The 18251-nt window shown below is 36.0% G+C and overlaps 2 protein-coding genes across 5 annotated transcripts; both read left to right on the top strand.

The window, feature by feature from the left end:
* LOC111792163 (probable inactive shikimate kinase like 1, chloroplastic) lies at positions 1–6513 on the top strand. Of its 4 annotated transcripts, XR_002814752.1 has the most exons (12): positions 1–342; positions 821–867; positions 1047–1101; positions 1174–1246; positions 1350–1437; positions 2210–2292; positions 2427–2553; positions 3392–3470; positions 3557–3621; positions 4356–4483; positions 5988–6028; positions 6110–6513. XR_002814752.1 is itself a non-coding variant. In XM_023673498.1 (10 exons), the coding sequence occupies exons 1-10, from the start codon at positions 111–113 to the stop codon at positions 4422–4424; spliced, it is 918 nt and encodes a 305-aa protein (XP_023529266.1). In that variant the 5' UTR covers positions 1–110; the 3' UTR covers positions 4425–4634. The 4 variants fall into 4 exon arrangements, 1 of the variants encoding a protein (XP_023529266.1); XR_002814750.1 differs by lacking the exons at positions 5988–6028; positions 6110–6513 and adding an exon at positions 5930–5951; XR_002814751.1 differs by lacking the exons at positions 5988–6028; positions 6110–6513 and adding an exon at positions 5723–5923.
* A 3421-nt stretch (positions 6514–9934) lies between these two features.
* On the top strand, positions 9935–15863 carry LOC111792158. Its single transcript, XM_023673491.1, has 6 exons — positions 9935–10310; positions 11045–12779; positions 12869–13120; positions 13908–13988; positions 14165–14785; positions 15654–15863. The coding sequence occupies exons 2-6, from the start codon at positions 11535–11537 to the stop codon at positions 15705–15707; spliced, it is 2253 nt and encodes a 750-aa protein (XP_023529259.1). The 5' UTR covers positions 9935–10310; positions 11045–11534; the 3' UTR covers positions 15708–15863.
* Positions 15864–18251: the final 2388 nt, after the last annotated feature.

Below are 18251 nucleotides of genomic sequence, written 5' to 3'. Positions count from 1 at the left end.
AATAATTAATGTGGAAAATGATATGGACTCGGGCCGGCGACCGTGGAGCTGGGAACTGGGAAGGATAAAGTGCTTTCTGTGGAGCATTTTCTGTCCTCAGCGAGCTTCTCATGGCGATGAAAACCACCGTTTCTCCGCTTACTGATTTCCATTTCAACATCCACTCGCCAAAAATTCAACCAATATCTCTGAATTCGAGCTACGCCTTGCCCCTGCCCTTCTCAGTTCGTTGTAATCAAAACCTCCCCCTTCATTTGCGCCGACGATTTCTGCACTCTTCTGCCATTCAGCGCCGTCGATCTCTGCCGTCGACTTGTCTCGTATCAGACGGAACTGCATACAGTGAGTTCAAGTTTTGAATTAATTTTCGTCCGTAAAGTAACTCTGTAATCTGTTTGTGCTTCATTTTTTCTCACAATTTTTTGCGTAGTTCGCTTACATCTATTGTTTCACCAAGGTGAATTCATAGAAATGGCTTTTGAATTTTCCTCTAGTGAACTATGATTCAGTTAATTGGTTTATGAATGTTGTCTCTGCTTTAGGATAGTGCAATTCATTGGTCGGTTAGTTCACTTGGAACTGGATTCTCTAGTATGCTAGAAATCATGATTGACAGATAAAACAGAGCCTTAGTTAGTTTAATCCGAATACTGCTGCAAATCTGTGCAATTTAGTGAAACGCGCTTGTCTGAAGTTGGAGACTGGAGTTAAATTGATATCTAATTCAGCCAATCATTTTAAGAATAAGAATGTAAAGGATGAATTCTCTAGTTTGAGCTTCATCTCTCTTTACTCAGTGATTTATTTTGGCCTTTGTTAGATGTGGAGGCAAAGGCCACTACCGATGATCTGTCTCTTGAAGTGAAGGTTAGTGAACAGAAAGAATGGAAGAAACATAAGTTTTAAGTCTCAGAGAATCCTTTTTGTTCTTAATTTTTGCTCTATTTAAGCGTTGTTTCGTGATGGTGCGTTAAGATTGGTTTTAGTTGGCTTCATTTTTTTTTGTAGCTTGAAGTGTTTATTTACACTGTTGAGTTTGAATTCAGAAGAAAGCAATGGATGTAGCTCCTGAATTGAAAGGAACTTCCATCTTTCTTGTGGGTAAGCATCGATCTTCTATTTTGGGGCAATTTATATTCACAACAAACTAATGTATGAAAACTTTGCATGTAGGGATCAACAGCTCCCTAAAAACTAAGTTGGGGAAACTCCTTGCTGATATGTTGAGATATTATTACTTTGACAGGTACTTCTTGAGGTACTTTTTTCTCATTTTGGCATGTGGTATTGCTCTCCTTCCTAACATTGCTAATTCTGAACTTCCATATGTCATATGCAAATGCATATAGTGATGGTTTGGTTGTGGAAGCTAGTGGTGGTGTGGCTGCTGCCAAACTTTATAAGGAGAGTGATGAAAATGGTTTTCGGGCATCTGAGGTAATTAACTCATGTTTATTGGTGATGCTTTGTGTTGGGAATTTAGGGAATGATCATGGGTTTATAATCAAAGAATACTATCTCCATTGGTATGAGGCCTTTTGGGGAAGGCCAAAGCAAAGCCATGAGAGCTTATGCTCAAAGTGGACAATATCATACCATTGTGGAGAGTCGTGTTCATCTAACATGGTATCAAAGCCATGCATGTCAATAGAATCCTCAAATGTCGAACAAAAGTATTGTGAGCCTCGAAGGCATAGTAAAAAATGACTAAGACTCCAAAAGAAAAGGAGTCGAGCCTCGATTAAGGGGAGGCGTACTTTGTTCGAGGGTAGGTGTTGGAAATTTAGGGAATGATCCTGGGTTTATAATCAAAGAATACTATTTCCATTGGTATGAGGCCTTTTGGGGAAGCCCAAAGCAAAGCAACGATAGCTTATGCTCAAAGTGGACAATATCATACCATTGTGGAGAGTCGTGTTCATCTAACACTTTGTTAGATCCGATCAGAAATTATTTGGTCAAAACTGGTGGTTTACTAGTATCTTTATTGAGCTACATTTTTTTTTTCTTTTTCTTTTTCTTTTTCATTTTTGGTTACTGGTGATTGGTTAATGAGTGTTCACTTTTTAGTGATCAAGCCTGTGAAAACATTGAGGCTCATGTACTTGAGGACACTTATTGAACGTCCTTGGGTAATGCTTAACAAGACACTTTCTTTAAATTCTCTATAAAATCTAGTAACATGTACCTGACATGCCATTTGTTGCAGACTGAAGTGTTAAAACAATTATCTTCAATGGGTCGACTAGTTGTATGTGCTGGAAATGGTGCTGTTCGGAGCTCTACTAATCTGTATGAATGTTCAATGCTTAATTTTTCTGGTTTAGTGCACCCATTTTTCCATGAAACTTTTCTTTGTAGTTCCCTAAAGCAATTTTCAGTATTATTATGTTCAGGTTGACATTTGATGAACATTTTACATGCAGGGCGCTTTTGAGGCATGGCATAACGTTATGGATTGATATACCCCTACAGATAATAGCAGAGGAATTTGCTGAAGATCGTGGGCAACTTCCAGTATTTGATATATCTACTTCTGGATCTTATTCAGAGGTATTAAGGGTTTGTTTGGACTTGAAAGTGTTTACGAAATAGTTTTACACCTTCTTTAACCCATTTTTGAGAACTGTAAACTAGTGGTTTTCTAAAATTTCTATTTACAGAGTTATGAATTTGAATAGAAAACTAATTTAATTTTTTCCAAAACAACACGTCATCCATAAAAACAATTTTCAAAGAACATGTGATGCCCCACGTTTATTGGGGAGGAGAACAAAACACCCTTTATAAGGGAGTGGAAACCTTCCCCTAGCAGACGCGTTTTAAAGCCTTGAGGGGAAGCCCGAAAGGGAAAGCCCAAAGAGGACAATATCGGCTAGCTGTGGGCCTGGGTCGTTACAAATGGTATTAGAGCCAGACACCGGACGATATGTCAGCCTTCTCGCCCTTCCCCAAAGTGGGGTAGACACGAGGCGATGTGCCAGTAAGGACGCTGACCCCCAAAGGGGTGGACTTGGTGGGGGTCCCACATCAACTTGGAGAAAGGAACGAATACCAGCGAGAACGCTGGGCCCCAAGGGGGGTGGATTGTGATGTCCCACATTGGTTGGGGAGGAGAACAAAACACCCTTTATAAGGGAGTGGAAACCTTCCCCTAGCAAACACGTTTTAAAGCCGCGAGAGGAAGCCCGAAAGGGAAAGCCCGAAAAGGAAAGCCCAAAGAGAATAATATCTACTAGCGGTGAACCTGGGTCGTTACAGAACAGCTATGCCAACATGTTTTCATGAAATTATTGTTCTAGAATCTTCTAAATCTGATGTTTTCTTTTTTTTCATGATTTGAAACCATAGAAATCTTTCATTCCTTTTGCTATTCTTGTGTATAACTCAGGTGCTGGGTCAAATAACTTCCCTATACCAAGAAATTAAAGTAGGATATGCCACGGCTGATGCTTCAATCTCACTCCAAAGTAAGTGATTCTGATCCTTCCCACACTTGCAATATGATCCAGGATTTCATGCATATTCTGGCTTCTAACATTTCCATGCCTCACAGAACTAGCAAGTACATTAGGATACGATGACTTCAATGCTGTTACAACCGAAGACATGGCTTTGGAGGTGTGAATCCTTGCACTACTTATACTTGCCCCCATTAATTACCGAGTCGGAATTGGAATCATAATTTTCATAGAAAAAAAGTTTTACCTTCCAGCTTTATATACTATAATCTTGTTAGTTATGCATTTAGTTTTTAAACTTTTACGTTTGTCTAAAACGTCATTCAATTTTAAAAATGTCAAAAAGAAGTGAGTTTTTAATATTGTGTCTTATATGTTTTCTAAAACATTAACAAAAATGGTCTATTTGCTTTAAATTTGAATTTTATGTCTAGTAGTATCTTAAGCTTTCAATTTTGTGTTTAATAGGTTGTAAATTAAAAAAAATGTACAAATACCTAGTATATACTTTTAAATTTAAAAAACCTATTGAACCCAAAATTAAAAGTTAATAAACCTAATGTTTAGCCTCGTATAAATAACCATTTGATTTTTTTATTTTTGTTTTTGAGAACTATGCTTCTTTTAATTATTACCATAGTTTTCATCTTTGGTATGAAAACATTTGAATTGTTAACCAAATTCAAAAATACAAGAATAATTTTTTAGAAACTATTTTGTTATTGTTTTCACTTGGTTTAAATAAAGCATGGAATACTAGTAGACTATGATTTATAATCTTTCAACCTTAAAATTTATTTTGGTTCAAATCCCAGAGAATTTTGGAATGTTATAGCTACTCTAACCAGTAAGTTGCACTGCATCAATGACTTATTATGTTGGGATGTGTAACAGGCTCTGAAGGAGATAGAAAAGCTGATAAGAATGAAGAAGATGATGGAAGCAGCAGCAAAACCTTTTTAATAAAAAATGCAGCTCGTCTTCTATGGTGTTCATATAAAACGATCAAGAGCCCTAATCAGGTAGCTTTTTACCCATCTGGGATAAGCCATTCTGGTCTGATAAGGATATATTTATAATAACCTTTCTCATGCTCGTTATTATCACATTGCAGTTTTCTCGAACTCCTTATTAATATTCTACTTACAGAAAAAAATTTAGAAGTCCAAACTAGTGCACTGACTCGAAAATCGTATCTTACTTATGATTCATTTGAAAATGGAACATGTTTACCTGATGATTACCGCTAGCAGGTATTGTTCTCTTTGGACTTTCCCTTTCGGGCTTCCCCTCACCCCAGATCCATTGCTAGTATGTATTGTCCTCTTTGGGCTTTCTCTTTTGGATTTCCCCTCACCCCAGATCCACTGCTAGCAGATATTGTCCACTTTGGGTTTTCCCTTTCGGGCTTCCCCTCACCCCAGATTCACTGCTAGCAGATATTGTCCACTTTGGGTTTCCCTTTCGGGCTTCCCCTCAAGGCTTTAAAATGCGTCTACTAGGGGAAGGTTTTCACACCCTTATAAATGGTGGTTTGTTCTCCTCCCCAACCAACGTGAGACATCACAATCCACCCCCCTTCGGGGCCCAGCGTTCTCGCTGGCACTCTTTACTTCCTTCCATCGATGTGGGACCGCCCCCAAATCCACCTCCCTTTGGGGCCTAGCGTCCTTACAGGCACACCGCCTCGTGTCTACCCCCCCTTCGGAGAACAACGAGAAGGCTGGCACATCGTCCGGTAACCTGGCTCTGATACCATTTGTAACGCCCAAAATCCACCGCTAGCAGATATTGTCCTCTTTGGGCTTTCCCTTTCAAGCTTCCTCTCAAGGCTTTAAAACGCGTCTGCTAGAGAAAGATTTTCACACCCTTATAAATTGTGGTTTGTTCTCCTCCCCAACAATGTGGGACATCACGTGATTTCTTGATTAAGTAGAATGAATTTTCCGACTAAGTTGAAAGGGAATAGAGGGGACCTTTTCTTTCTTTCTTTACCGAATGTAAATAGAGGGCAAAAATTTTCATGGAATGTCTTTCTTACTTAGAAAATCGTGTGTAGTACATATGATTCATTAGATTAGTGAATCAAAATCATGGGAATTATATGGTAAATTAGATAAATTATCGTATATGTGATAAAAATTAGGTTAAAACGATTTGATATATATATGGGTAGGGAAAATTTTCTTGTAACTAAATGGATCCCTCCATCTCTTTGATAACTATTTTCTTCAAAATTTTGAGTTTTTTTATTATTACAGGTAAACGAAGACTAATTTTATACGAGAACATATTCTCCACGAATCTCTTTGAGATAATTTTGGCAAAGATGGGGATGGAGAAGTCATTCTTGTTCGTGTCCTACTTCACGAACATCTCTATTATGATATAGACAGAGTTTCAATTTGATTTCTAGAGTTTGAACATAATAAGACATGTTTTACTAACCTGACAATATTATGTTAAAGTCAATTATTCTAGGTAAAAAAACAGGAGAAACGAGATGAAAGTGAAAGTTTTACGCAGGTACAAGAAGAGTCGGACCCCAAATCAAAGACGAAATTGCGGTACGAATCCAATTGAAGTAGAAAGGGGTGAATTTAACAGTATAGTCCTAGTTAAAAATTCATGTTGTGTGTGTGCAATAGGACACTATAAGATGAAGACAAAGCACATAAATAGGCCATGAGAGAGCCATTTGCATTAAAAGAAGCCAAACGGACTGTGGAAAGGCCAGGCGGCGGCAGCTTTTTGTTGCGTGAAAAAGAAAGAGGAGCAGTATAATGGATAGACAAAGGCATTATTAGGGCACAGCCACAGCCACAGCCACAGCTTTTGAACTTACTTACGGGTTAGGACATGTCAAATATCACAAGTGGATGACATTGTCTTGCTCCTTGTCACATGTCCATACATCATGGTGGAAAATTATTAACCTTGTATTCAATACTCGTGAGCTTCAACCCGGAGTTATAGTATAAATGTCGATCCAAATTCTAGTTGGTTGACTTATTCGAAAGTGAGAGTAAATGACGTACAATTGTACTGCGAGTCAAGATTGGGGCCTTTGGGGTTTGGAGAAGGAAACCGTTTTAAATTGAGAATGAGAGAGGGAGCGGGAGGAGATTTCTCATTATTAATCAAACATGACCGATGACGAAAATTATATTCCCCATTCCTGTTTCACCTATATCCGCACCCGTCCTGCTCTGCTATCTTGCTTCATGCTTCTAAGTATTCTAATAATGGCTAGCAGATAGGGGAAGATTTTCACACCCTTCTAAATGATATTTTGTTCTCCTCCCCAACCAATGTGGGACCACAATCCACCCCCTTTTGGGGCCCAACGTCTACTTCACGTCTACCCCCTTTGGCGAACAGCCTTCTCGCTGGCACACAATCTTCCCTCTGATACTACTTGTAACGACCCAGATCCACAATTAGCAGATATTGTCTTATTTGGGTTTTTACTTTTAGGCTTCCCCTCAAGGGTTTGTCTTATTTGGGTTTTTTCTTTTAGGCTTCAACTCAAGGGTTTAAAACTCGTCTCTTAGGAGAAGGTTTCTACGCCCTTATAAAGGGTATTTTGTTCTCCTCACCAACCAATGTGGGACATCACAATCCACCCCCTTTTGGGGCCAGCGTCTTTACTAACACATCGCTTCGTGTCTACCCCCTTCGGGGAACAGCCTTCTCGCTGGCACATAGTCTGGTGTCTAGCTCTGATACTATTTGTAACTACACAGATCCATCGTTAGCAGATATTGTCCTCTTTGGGCTTTTCTTTTCGGGCTTCCCCTCAAGACTTTTAAACGCGTCTACTAGGAGAAGGTTTCCACACTTAAAGGTGTTCTGTTCTCCTCCCAAACCAATGTAGGATATCACAGTTGAATACTATACTGCAATATTAAATTTTAAAAACAAATTAAGTTAGTAAAACACAATTTTTTATGAAGATAGAGATTGAAACTGGTGGTAGAGACATGAATAAGGTCGAGAAAACTTCTTCATCCTTACCCTACATCGTAGATGCGTGTAGAGTGCATGTTTTAATTGTTTTATTGGTCACAACTCAACCCAACTCAACCCAATCTTCTATTTTCGGGTTAGGTTTAGATTAGAATTTCTAGTAGTTTTTTTAAAATTATTTTAAAAAAAAATATATAATTCTGCAATACTTATTACATTAATCAATAATGTCCCATAAAATTCAAATATTATACATTCACAAGTTTCAATGCATCACTAATACCCATTACAAAGTTTAAATATTTTTAATATTTTAATAATCTTAAAAGTAGGATGAGACATGATTAGGTAAGGTTGTAACCTTATTTTCGGGGTCGTCGGGTTCACCTGACCAAATTAAAATCTAAACCCGGGAATTGTCCATTTTTTTTATTTTCTAAAAATCCAACCCAACCAAACCAAAAAAAAAAAAAAATCTAATTAAACCCCGTTTCTCTGTGGTTCTAACCGGATAGTAATGGGTTTCTCAGATCATAAAACACCCTTATTAAAGTAATGGATGTACGTGACATATCTTCTTAATTATAAGAAATTAATAACCATCAATTGAGAAAATAATAATCCACCTATAAATTTGATTTGGATTGAATTAAATTCTCGACAACGACATTCAAAATTTATAGTTTACAGGGCACGTCTTTCGTGTCCGTTATTTGAACAGATAGAAAATTTATAATGGCGTATATGATTTAGGTCAGAAATTTTTTTTGGACCAAATCAAATTTTGAATTGGTTGGATTGATGACCCAAACAACCCGAATAGAATTCACAATCCAACCCAACTTGAATTTATTAGATTCAGTTGAGTTGTGGAATTATTATTTTTTAATTATTAAAAAAATTATAGTTATCCACCGTTAACATTCGCAAGTCACAACGCATCATAAACATCGGTTACAAACGTCGAATACTATTAGCATTCGTAATAATCTTAAAAGTAATGTTGAGTTAGGTTGTAATCCTGTTTTTCAGATTGGTCGGGTTGACCCGATAAAAAATATCAACCTATGAATCGACCTGAATATTTGGTTTTCGAAAAAGTCCGTCCAACCCTAAAATATAAAAAATTCCTAAATCCAAATTTATTGAAAAATACTAAGATTACTTTTTTTTAAGTCTATTTATAAAATATTATAGTATTATTAATCTCTTTTAAATTTAAAGATGGGACGATTCGATCGAGAACGTCTTAATCAACTATACTTATTTCACGTCAAATTTTATTAATAATTAAAATTATATAATAAAACATATATATTTTAAACTTAAACTTCACCGGACGTGTTGTTAAATTAAATAAAATATTAAATAAATATTATTATATCTTTTATTAGTTCGAAGTATATATTTAAATGTTTGACCCTTTGTATAAAATATATATCTTAACCAATTGTTGATATTTTACATTTTTAAAATTTTTCCGACCCATCAACAACATTTTATCTAATTGTATTAATGTCAAATATTGAATTTTATTAATTAATTAATATAATGTCTAAATACTTTAAAAAATATTTAATAATTATCTCAATTTTTAATTTTATATTTAATAAATTTAAGAAATATCCGAAATTTTCTAAAAATTTATTTATCTAAAAGTTTAGAAATATTAATGAAACAAAAATTAAGAAAATGTAAGAATATGAATAAAATTTTAAAAGTAAGTATTTTTTTAAATATTTTAAAAAAAAATCAAGGGTATAATGGTAATTTACTTCTAAAACGATAAGAATATTTTTATTTGTTAATTAATATAATGTCTAATACTTTAAAAAAATATTTAATAATTCTCTCGACTTTTAATTTTATATTTAATAAATTTATGAAATATCTCTAAAAAATTCTTTAAAAATATTAATCAACTTCAACCAATGAAATTTTAAATGTTAAAGTATATTTTTAAATATTTTAAAAAATTATAAGGGTATAATCGTAATTTACCTCTAAAAGACGATAAGAATATTTTTGAATTTTTTGAATGAGTTTGAAGGGTATTATTAAAAAAAAAATTTAATTTAAAAATATTGATTTTTATTTATTAATTAATATAATGTCTAATACTTAAATAAACGTATAATTTTATATTTAATAAATTTATGAACTTTTAATTTTATTTTTATTAAATCATAAACTTATTAAATATTTTTTTTTTTAAAAAAGAAATTAACTCATTTAATAAACAAAAACTAAAAAAACTTAGGTTTAGTTTTTTTAACATTTTCAAATAAGGTATTAATGAAAATTTAAAAATTTCAGTATTTTTTAAAATATTTTTAAAAATTTTAAGGGTATAATGGTAATTTAGTCTAAAGACGATAAGAATATTTTTGAATATATATATATATATTTTTTTAATGAGTTTGAAGGGTATTATTAAAAAAATTTAAAATTTAAAAATATTTTTAATACAAAAATTTATTTAAGACAAGGGGGAAGAGAGAGAGAGAGAGAGAGAGAGAGAGAGAGAGAGAGATGGCATTTGCAATGAAATTAGAGCCTAAGAAATGGCGGTGGGAAGGTTTGGGGATGGGGCGATGATGGGGTGATGAGATGACGATGGTGTAATTTGGGAGTATAAACCAAAGGCCATGGGAGAGCCAAGCTTTACACACACTTGCTTTCCTCTAATACCCATTTTTCCATTTCCATTACCCACTTCTTCTTCTTCATCTTCATCTTCTTCTTCTAATGATAAACAACTTCCCTCTTTTGATTATTTTCTCTTTAATCGTTGAATGTTTCGGATTCTCGATCTGCTGCTCTAGACTTCTTGTTTGGAAATGATTTTTCCCCCGGATTCTTTCACCCGACGGCTAATTGGTGCGTCCTTTAATCGGGATGTTTTGTTCTTGATTTCACTCACTAAACACATGCGACCTTTGATTCTGTTCTTGATTTTGGATGATCGAGCTTTCTCTAGCTCTGATTTTAGCTTTTCTTTGGTCATTTCTGTGTGCTGCTGGAGAAGCGAGCTGTGGTTTTAGACTTTTTAGTTTTTTTTTTTTTTAATTTTTTTTAATGGAAATCTGTTTTATTGCTTGTTTTAATCACTGAAGAATGAAATGACTTCAAAAGATGACATATGGATTAACAATTAAGAACCAGTTGCTTGCTGTGGATGGTGACCTAAATGTAATGCAATTGCGTTGAATGTGTTGTGGGTATCGTACAAGCAACTTTTCTTCCTGTTTGAACGTTTTAGAACTTCGATTCTGCATTTTGGATTGGTGTTTGTTTACAAGATGAACAATCTCTGCCAGATCTTTGCTCAAGAAATGCGTTATTCTAGTCTTATAGAGGGGTTGTGAATGTAAAGAATCTGTACTTTATGTATTGTTAATTTCGATACCGTTCTTCGTTCTTCCATTGTGTTCATATCTAGCGGATTCTGCATTTCCCCCACATTCATCCATTTGGGATACATACAACTCCAGTAGATCATATCATGAAGAGTAATGGAAAAAGTTGTGCTGAAATATATAATTTTAATGGAATTGGATCCATACCAGGCATTTAGAAATGCAAGGACTAATCGTTGTTCATATCGTTTTCAGGTGTGTTCATTCGTTCGATTGGCAATGAGGAATTGTGTGTCTTTGGATGTTCATTTGAATGGAGGTCAGAAGAAATTTGCTCATTGTGATCTTTGGATATCCCTCATCTGCTTGATTTTCTTCATGAAAAACTCCATGGGCAAGGAAGAGGGTATGGCTAAATCATGGATGCATTTGGAAGATACATAGCATTGGCTTACCTTTAGATTTTGGAATTGCTATCTTTTTATTGTTCTTCTTTTGTCAGGGTACAAACAAGCATAGATAATTAAGAATTTATGATCATAGTGCTATAGGGTAGAGAGTATTAGAAGATTATCCAGTAGAAACCTTGGTAGAGGTGCTGGTATTTGATATCCAATAGCAACAGAGGGGAATTCAAAGCTCTCTTGAATCATACTCTTAAACTATATATGTATTAAAAATAGATAACGGAACTGGAGTCGAATCCTATTCGAAATACACGAGTTAGTTTCTGGGAACATTGATCATGGGCTTACCGCAAGTTCCTGTAAGTGGAACAGCTGAGGAGGTACCAGCAGTCTCGTTGAGCATGTTTCTGCAGAGCCCTCCACGTTTTAATGATGTGAGCTCCTGTAATTTAGCTGGAATCTGTAATGGAGGCTTGAGCAGGTGTGCTGGGAGTTCACCATGCTCGTCTTCTGGAGATTCTGAGAGGAACTTCTTTATGGAGCTTCCGAATTTTCACGAGAACTCGGCTAAGGTTGGTGGCGGATTGGAAAGTTCACCCAATTATCATGGTCAGAAAATTGGCTCTATGGATGATGGTTGCAGGTTTAACTCTAAATGTGGACGAGAGAGCCATAAACCTGTTTCTAGGATAGTGGGATTTGTGTCGGGGGAAACTAGTTCGAGAAATGATGAAGGCAAAGTCGATATTAGGATCAATGAAACTGAATTCAGTGGTTCAGCTGTTAGAAAGCGGCTGTTATCTCCGTTGAGTAGCATGCTTTTTCCAGACCAATTTAAGGGTGATTCTTTGGACATTGGTAGTAGAAGTATCCGAACCGATGCATCTTTATCTGACAATCTTCGAACTTCTGCAGCTCATGATTTTAAGAAAGCTAACGTTGGAAGCAAAAATGATTCTACCCTTCGAACTCGGTCTCTAACGGGTTTATTGCAACAGAAGAAAATGTTGTATGACAGTGGTGTTGTGAAATCAATTGTTTTAAGTGATGGTCCTCTGCTAGAAAACAAGAAATCCCTTGTTCAAGATGAGATTTTATCTTGTCCAGTACATGATGAACTCAGTAAGTTGAGTAGAATAAGAACCCATGTGGATTCTGAAGTTCAATCTCCTGAGATGGTGTCTGTGATACCACTTTCTCTGTCACCTCTTGGCCCAAAAATTTCAGAGAGAATGAAAAAAGCAGGACGATTCCGAAACGTCAAGAAAGAGAATTTTGGTTATCATTCACTTCTCGGCGATATCGAAAAACCAATCGGTGGTTCGGACTCGCATATTTTATTTGCCTCTGATGAAGACGAAACCAAATCATTTGAAGATGTTATATTAGAGAAAGAGTTTCGACCGTCCTCCTTGGAACATTCCAAGAGCGCACGTTGGATTATGTCTCAGGATTCAGCCCCTACTTCCCACAGCTTGCGCTTCGTTAGAAGTTTGAGTGGACTCCCGGTTAGGAGATCGTTGGTTGGTTCGTTTGAGGAGTCGTTATTATCTGGTCGATTCTTATCTGGGAAACTTTGTCAGGTTAGTATTCTTTTGCACAATGCCAGTCCTGAATGATCTTTGCCATGTTCTTGACTTGGTTATTTGTTACTTACGTGTTCTATGCGCAGAAAATCGACGGTTTTCTAGCTGTACTAAGCATAACGGGAGGGAACTTCTCACCACAGTCCCAAAAGCTTCCATTTTCAGTAACAAGTGTCGATGGAGATCGGTACTTGCTATATTATGCATCCATTGATCTTGCAAAAAATTCCTTACTAAATAAATATAGAGTTCAAAAATCCAAACTAGTTTCGAGCAATGACGAGTCACAAATGGTGAAGAGTCGCCTTCAGGTTCCTATGAAAGGCCGTATACAACTGGTGGGTTGCTTGGTCTCTTTAGATATCATTACTATATTTGTGAGTATTAATTATATGAGAAGGATCTATATTCTTTTATAGCATCCACCATTTATCATACTTATCGTCTTCCTTATCGGTCGATGCTTGTATGTTCGTGTGCTGTTCATTTTCACGATGCAACATTTAAGGACTAGTTAGGATTACCTTTTATATGTTTAGCAGCTTCTCTCTCTCTCTCTCTCTCTATCTCTTTGTGGGTGCCGGGGGGCAGGGGGCGGTGGGCGTGGATTGGTTAAAATGCTTTAGCTCTTTAGCTTGAACTGGACAGCTCGTTAACGAGAAAACGGGTTTGTTAGCTCTTGATATGGGAGCTTGTGAAGGTTACTCATGTATTATACAGTATAAATGTGGAGAGTTTTAATGGTGGATGGACTTGTTTGAAGATTTGTATTAGTTCATAAATATTTTCTTCCGTGCATATCTTGTTCGATCGGTTATTTCGAACAACATCAAATTTATTATGTTATTACTTCTTCATGGTTTTAATTGATATCTGAGTTAAGAACATTGAATCATTACATCATCTTATCAAGTGTTGCTGCTATCTAGCCTTGTTCATGATACCCTTTGTCGTGTTAGAACTGCTGTTTTGGGTGAATCTGTTTTTGGGTTCGTCGGGATATAATGTTTTTGAATGTTGGCATCGAAGTACTCGTTTCTCGAGACTAATCTGATCAAATATTTTCATGGTATAATCTCATTTTTCCATTGAGGTTTTTTATTTTTATGTATTTTCTTTTGACAGGTTCTCAGCAATCCTGAGAAGACTCCCCTGCACACTTTTCTCTGCAAGTATGACTTGAGCGACATGCCTGCTGGCACTAAGGTAGTGAATCTTTCCTCGAGCGACTTTTGTTTTCTACGTATCATTTTATCGACCAGTGGTGTGCAATATGTGACAACTTTTAGATGGTCATGGTTCGTATTTTAGCTGGCACTTACTAGCTTTCTTTTGTGTGTATGGTTTATCTAACTATGTTCGTGTTTTTGTGCGAAAACTAGACCTTCATGCGCCAGAAGGTTATTCTAGGTTCATCCAATGCAGCTTCATCAAGAGACGGGAAGGTCGATCTCGACAACAAAATGGTGGACAACACGACGACTTTAGCCTCCCAAAAAGGTGATACTGAAGTGGTTAGCAAGAATCTAACAGAGACCAATGGTGTTAAGACTGTGCACAAGGAGTTGGGGAATGAAAGTGGACGAAGTGAAAGCTCTGATGTGGTCGACTTCATCGATAATGGGGATGGATCGGAGCGAATTTTCGATAACCGAAGGACCGATACTGCACCTCTAGGCCTTGAGAACCAGTGCCAGAGGAGGGGGGCTGATCAGAAGGATGGTTGCTGGGCTGATAATTGCTGTGGGACTGACAAAAAACTGTTACATGTTTGTTCAAAGGTCAATGAGAATACTGCTGGTGCTCTTCGCTACGCGCTTCACCTTCGTTTCCTTTGTCCATTTCCTAAAAAGTCCTCTAGATCGTCTCGGAAATCCAAATCCGATCATGTCTCTGCGCAAAACACACCTAACTTGGATATCAATGGCAAGAGAAAGTTCTATCTTTACAACGACTTGAGGGTCGTCTTCCCTCAACGCCATTCCGATTCCGATGAGGGCAAGGTAATGTTCAACCATAGTAGTCTTTTGATTATAAACTCGACATTGATAAAGCCTTGTTTTTCTTCCTCCCGCCATTTATGTACGTCGTCTTGCATAGACACACACACACGCACACACACACATGGATTCAAACTGATTGTGTAACCACTCCAAACTCACCGTTAGCATATATTGTCTGCTTTGGCCCATTACATATTGGTGTCGGCCTCACGGTTTCAAAACGCGTTTGTTAGATAGAGGTTTCCACACCCTTATAAAGAATGCTTCGTTACCCTCCTCAATTGATGTGGGATTTCACAATCCACCCTTCTTGGGGTCCCAACGTCCTCATTGCCCCACCGCCCAGGTTTTGATACCATTAGAGCTAGACATCAGGCAGTTTACCAGTGAGGACACTGGGCCCCCAAGGGGGGTGGGTGGTGAGATCCCACATCGGTTGGGGAGGGTAACGAAGCATTCTTTATAAGGGCGTGGAAACCTCCACCCAACAGACGCGTTTTAAAACCGTGAGGCTGACACCAATACGTAACGGACGAAGCATTCTTTATAAGGGTGTGGAAACCTCCACCCAACAGACGCGTTTTAAAACCGTGAGGCTGACACCAATACGTAACGGGCCAAAATGGACAATATCTACTAGCGGTGGGCTTGAGTAATGGGTAGGAAACCTCAGCTACTTTTAATGTTAATTGCCGGTGATTTTTGTGGTTGAATCTGCTGGGTAATGAGCTTGTTGTAGTGATTTTATATGCATCTAAAGCTCTCTATTCATCATGTTCATGAGTTAACCATGTTCATGAGTTAACCATGGCTTCTACTGAAAGTGTTCTTCACTTTTCCCTGATTTCTTGGAACTCTGTAATGACAGTTGAAGGTGGAATACCATTTTCCAGAAGATCCCAGGTACTTCAACATCAGCTGACGTGGCATCCTCCAAATGTCCAGATAAGCAAAAATTGTTCTTTTTTTCCCAACACTTCCATGTGCACATATTTTACTCTCTGTTCTCTGTCATTTCCATCTCAAAAAAATGGCTTAACCTCCTCCTCTGTATATAATTTTATTATTATTATTATTATTATTATTATTATTATTATTATTATTATTATTATTATTATTATTCCATATTTTGAACAAACCCTTCACTTTGCTTTGGCTTTGTTCCAAGCACACAACTTTAACGTCAAAAGAAAATAATGAAAAATCTCTCTTTTATCGCTCCTTTCGTCGTGCCCTCCCGTAGGTTCATGGCAGGTTTGGGAGTGATTTTAGTCAAAATGATATGTTCGTAAGTGATTTTCTTTTGATCGATCATGACCCGGTGAGAAAATAGGTGTTTTTAAGCTGTTAGAAAGTCATTTCAAGCAAGTTTCGGGTTTCTTCTACCTAAAATTTTGACGGTCTCAAAATTTGACCTATTATTAACGTAATTGGATGGAAAATGTTGTAAATATGCACTATGGATGGAAAATATATACAAGGAATATACTGAAAACAAAAATTATAACGATAAAGGATGTTAATGCTACTTTTAAAATTTTATGAATATTTTTGAAATATAATACTAATGATAATATGAATATTTTTGAAATATAATACTAATGATAATGATAAATTTGGATGCTTTGTCAGAGTAATTCTTCATTTTTTTATATGATAATAAACAAAATATTTTTATATATTGACTAATTTTTTTTTATTTTTTTTTTAATTTATTTTAAAAATAAACTTTATTCAAAATTTTAATTTAAGAATTTTTTATTGAATTGACTTCATTTATAAAAATAAAAAAAAACATTTTATTCAAAATAATATAAAGTTAAACATAATTTCTAAAATTCATATTTCAATATTATAATATAGTTTCAGACATTTAGAATATATATATATATATATATATATTTTTTATTTATTTACTAACTAGCGTCGAAGACTAGGGGACAATGTGTGTATATATATCAAGTGGGGTGGATTAGGGTACAGGGTCGGAGATCAGGGGATTGAAGACAATGAGTATGAATATATAATCTTCATCATTGGCTCCGTTCACATTACAGAAAGAACTTTCTCTCCGCTCACTCCTCTATTTCCCGTTTCGTTCAAGACAGGTCTCTATATAGATTAAATAAATAATACTACGAGTCCCCTATAGATTAAAAGAATATATATAAAAAAATAAAAAAATGCAATCAAATCAAAGGGTATAATAACAAATAAAAAGTATAGAGATTACGTAAGAGAGTTACATGTGCTTATACATTAATGGTCAAGTCGACATGACGTTTCATTGTATATTCCCTTTTACCACAAAACCGAAAGCTATATTTTGTTTTTCTATCAAAATAAATAAAATAATAATAAATATATTAAAACCCCAAAAGCGCTTTTAATAAACCACCACTTACACACCCGCCGTATTCTGCGGGCAGTACTTCTGCTCACTGACCGCAACTCAAATCCGCTGCCCGCCACATCACACATTTAAACCCTAATTCCAAAATAATAAATATAATTATAAATATTATTTAAATATCACATATTTATAGCATAATTTTTTTAGAAAATTTGATAAATTTAATTATTTAAAAAAAAAATTCATTTATTCACGTGGTAATGAATTATTAATATTAGTTATAAACGTTAAATATTCTTAATATTTATATTTTCGGGTTGATTGAATTAATCTAATAAAAAAAACTTAGTATAAAATTTTCTTTTGGTTACGGAGTCGAAGCTGATTGGGGACGAGAACAAACTACCATTTATAAGAGTGTAGAAATCTTCCACTAGTAGACGTTTTTTAAAGCTTTGAGGGGAAACCCGAAAGGAAAAGCTAAAAAAGGACAATATCTGTTAGCGGTGGGCTTGGGTCGCTACAAATGATCATCAGAGCCAGACACCGGACGATGTGTCAGCCTTCTCGTTGTTCCCCGAAAGGGGTAGAGACATGAGGCGGTGTGCTAGTAAGGACGCTGACCCCAAAGAGGGGTGGATTTGAGGGCGGTCCCACATCGATTGGAGGAAGGAAAGAGTGCCAGCGAGGATGCTGGACCTCGAATGGGCGTGGATTGTGATGTCCCACATTGGTTGAGGAGGAGAACAAACCACCATTTATAAATGGGTATGGAAACCTTCCCCGAGAAGACTGGTTTTAAAGCCTTGAGGGGAAACCCGTAAGTGAAAGTCCAAAAAAGACAATATCTACTATCGGTGGGCTTGGGTCGTTACAGATGTATTATCGAATCATATAAATATCTTTATTTAATTTAATAGAATTAAATATGACAATTTATTATTATTATTATTTTTTTTTTTAAAAGAAAATTGGTTCGTGGATGTCGGACATAACTCCCTCTGCAAGGCAGGGGATTGTTAGTGCTACCGCTTCCTGTCCTTCATCCAAATCCTCAACAAAATATTCTCTCATTTTTTCCATTTTTGCCCTTCTATCTTAAACTACTACTAC

The sequence above is a fragment of the Cucurbita pepo genome, chromosome LG04 (assembly GCF_002806865.2).
Source record: "Cucurbita pepo subsp. pepo cultivar mu-cu-16 chromosome LG04, ASM280686v2, whole genome shotgun sequence".
Lineage (NCBI taxonomy): Eukaryota > Viridiplantae > Streptophyta > Magnoliopsida > Cucurbitales > Cucurbitaceae > Cucurbita > Cucurbita pepo.
Note: the sequence above shows the minus strand (reverse complement) of the source record. Positions and strands in the feature narration are given on the sequence as shown.

Excerpts from the sequence above, each read along its gene's own strand:
- LOC111792163 (XM_023673498.1), top strand. The coding sequence starts at position 111 with ATGGCGATGAAAACCACCGTTTCTCCGCTTACTGATTTCCATTTCAAC. Across the intron at positions 1,102-1,173 it reads AACTTCCATCTTTCTTGTGG|GGATCAACAGCTCCCTAAAA; the intron begins GTAAGCATCGAT and ends CTTTGCATGTAG. Across the intron at positions 1,438-2,209 it reads ATGGTTTTCGGGCATCTGAG|ACTGAAGTGTTAAAACAATT; the intron begins GTAATTAACTCA and ends CATTTGTTGCAG.
- LOC111792158 (XM_023673491.1), top strand. The coding sequence starts at position 11,535 with ATGGGCTTACCGCAAGTTCCTGTAAGTGGAACAGCTGAGGAGGTACCA. Across the intron at positions 12,780-12,868 it reads TATCTGGGAAACTTTGTCAG|AAAATCGACGGTTTTCTAGC; the intron begins GTTAGTATTCTT and ends TTCTATGCGCAG. Across the intron at positions 13,989-14,164 it reads ACATGCCTGCTGGCACTAAG|ACCTTCATGCGCCAGAAGGT; the intron begins GTAGTGAATCTT and ends TGCGAAAACTAG.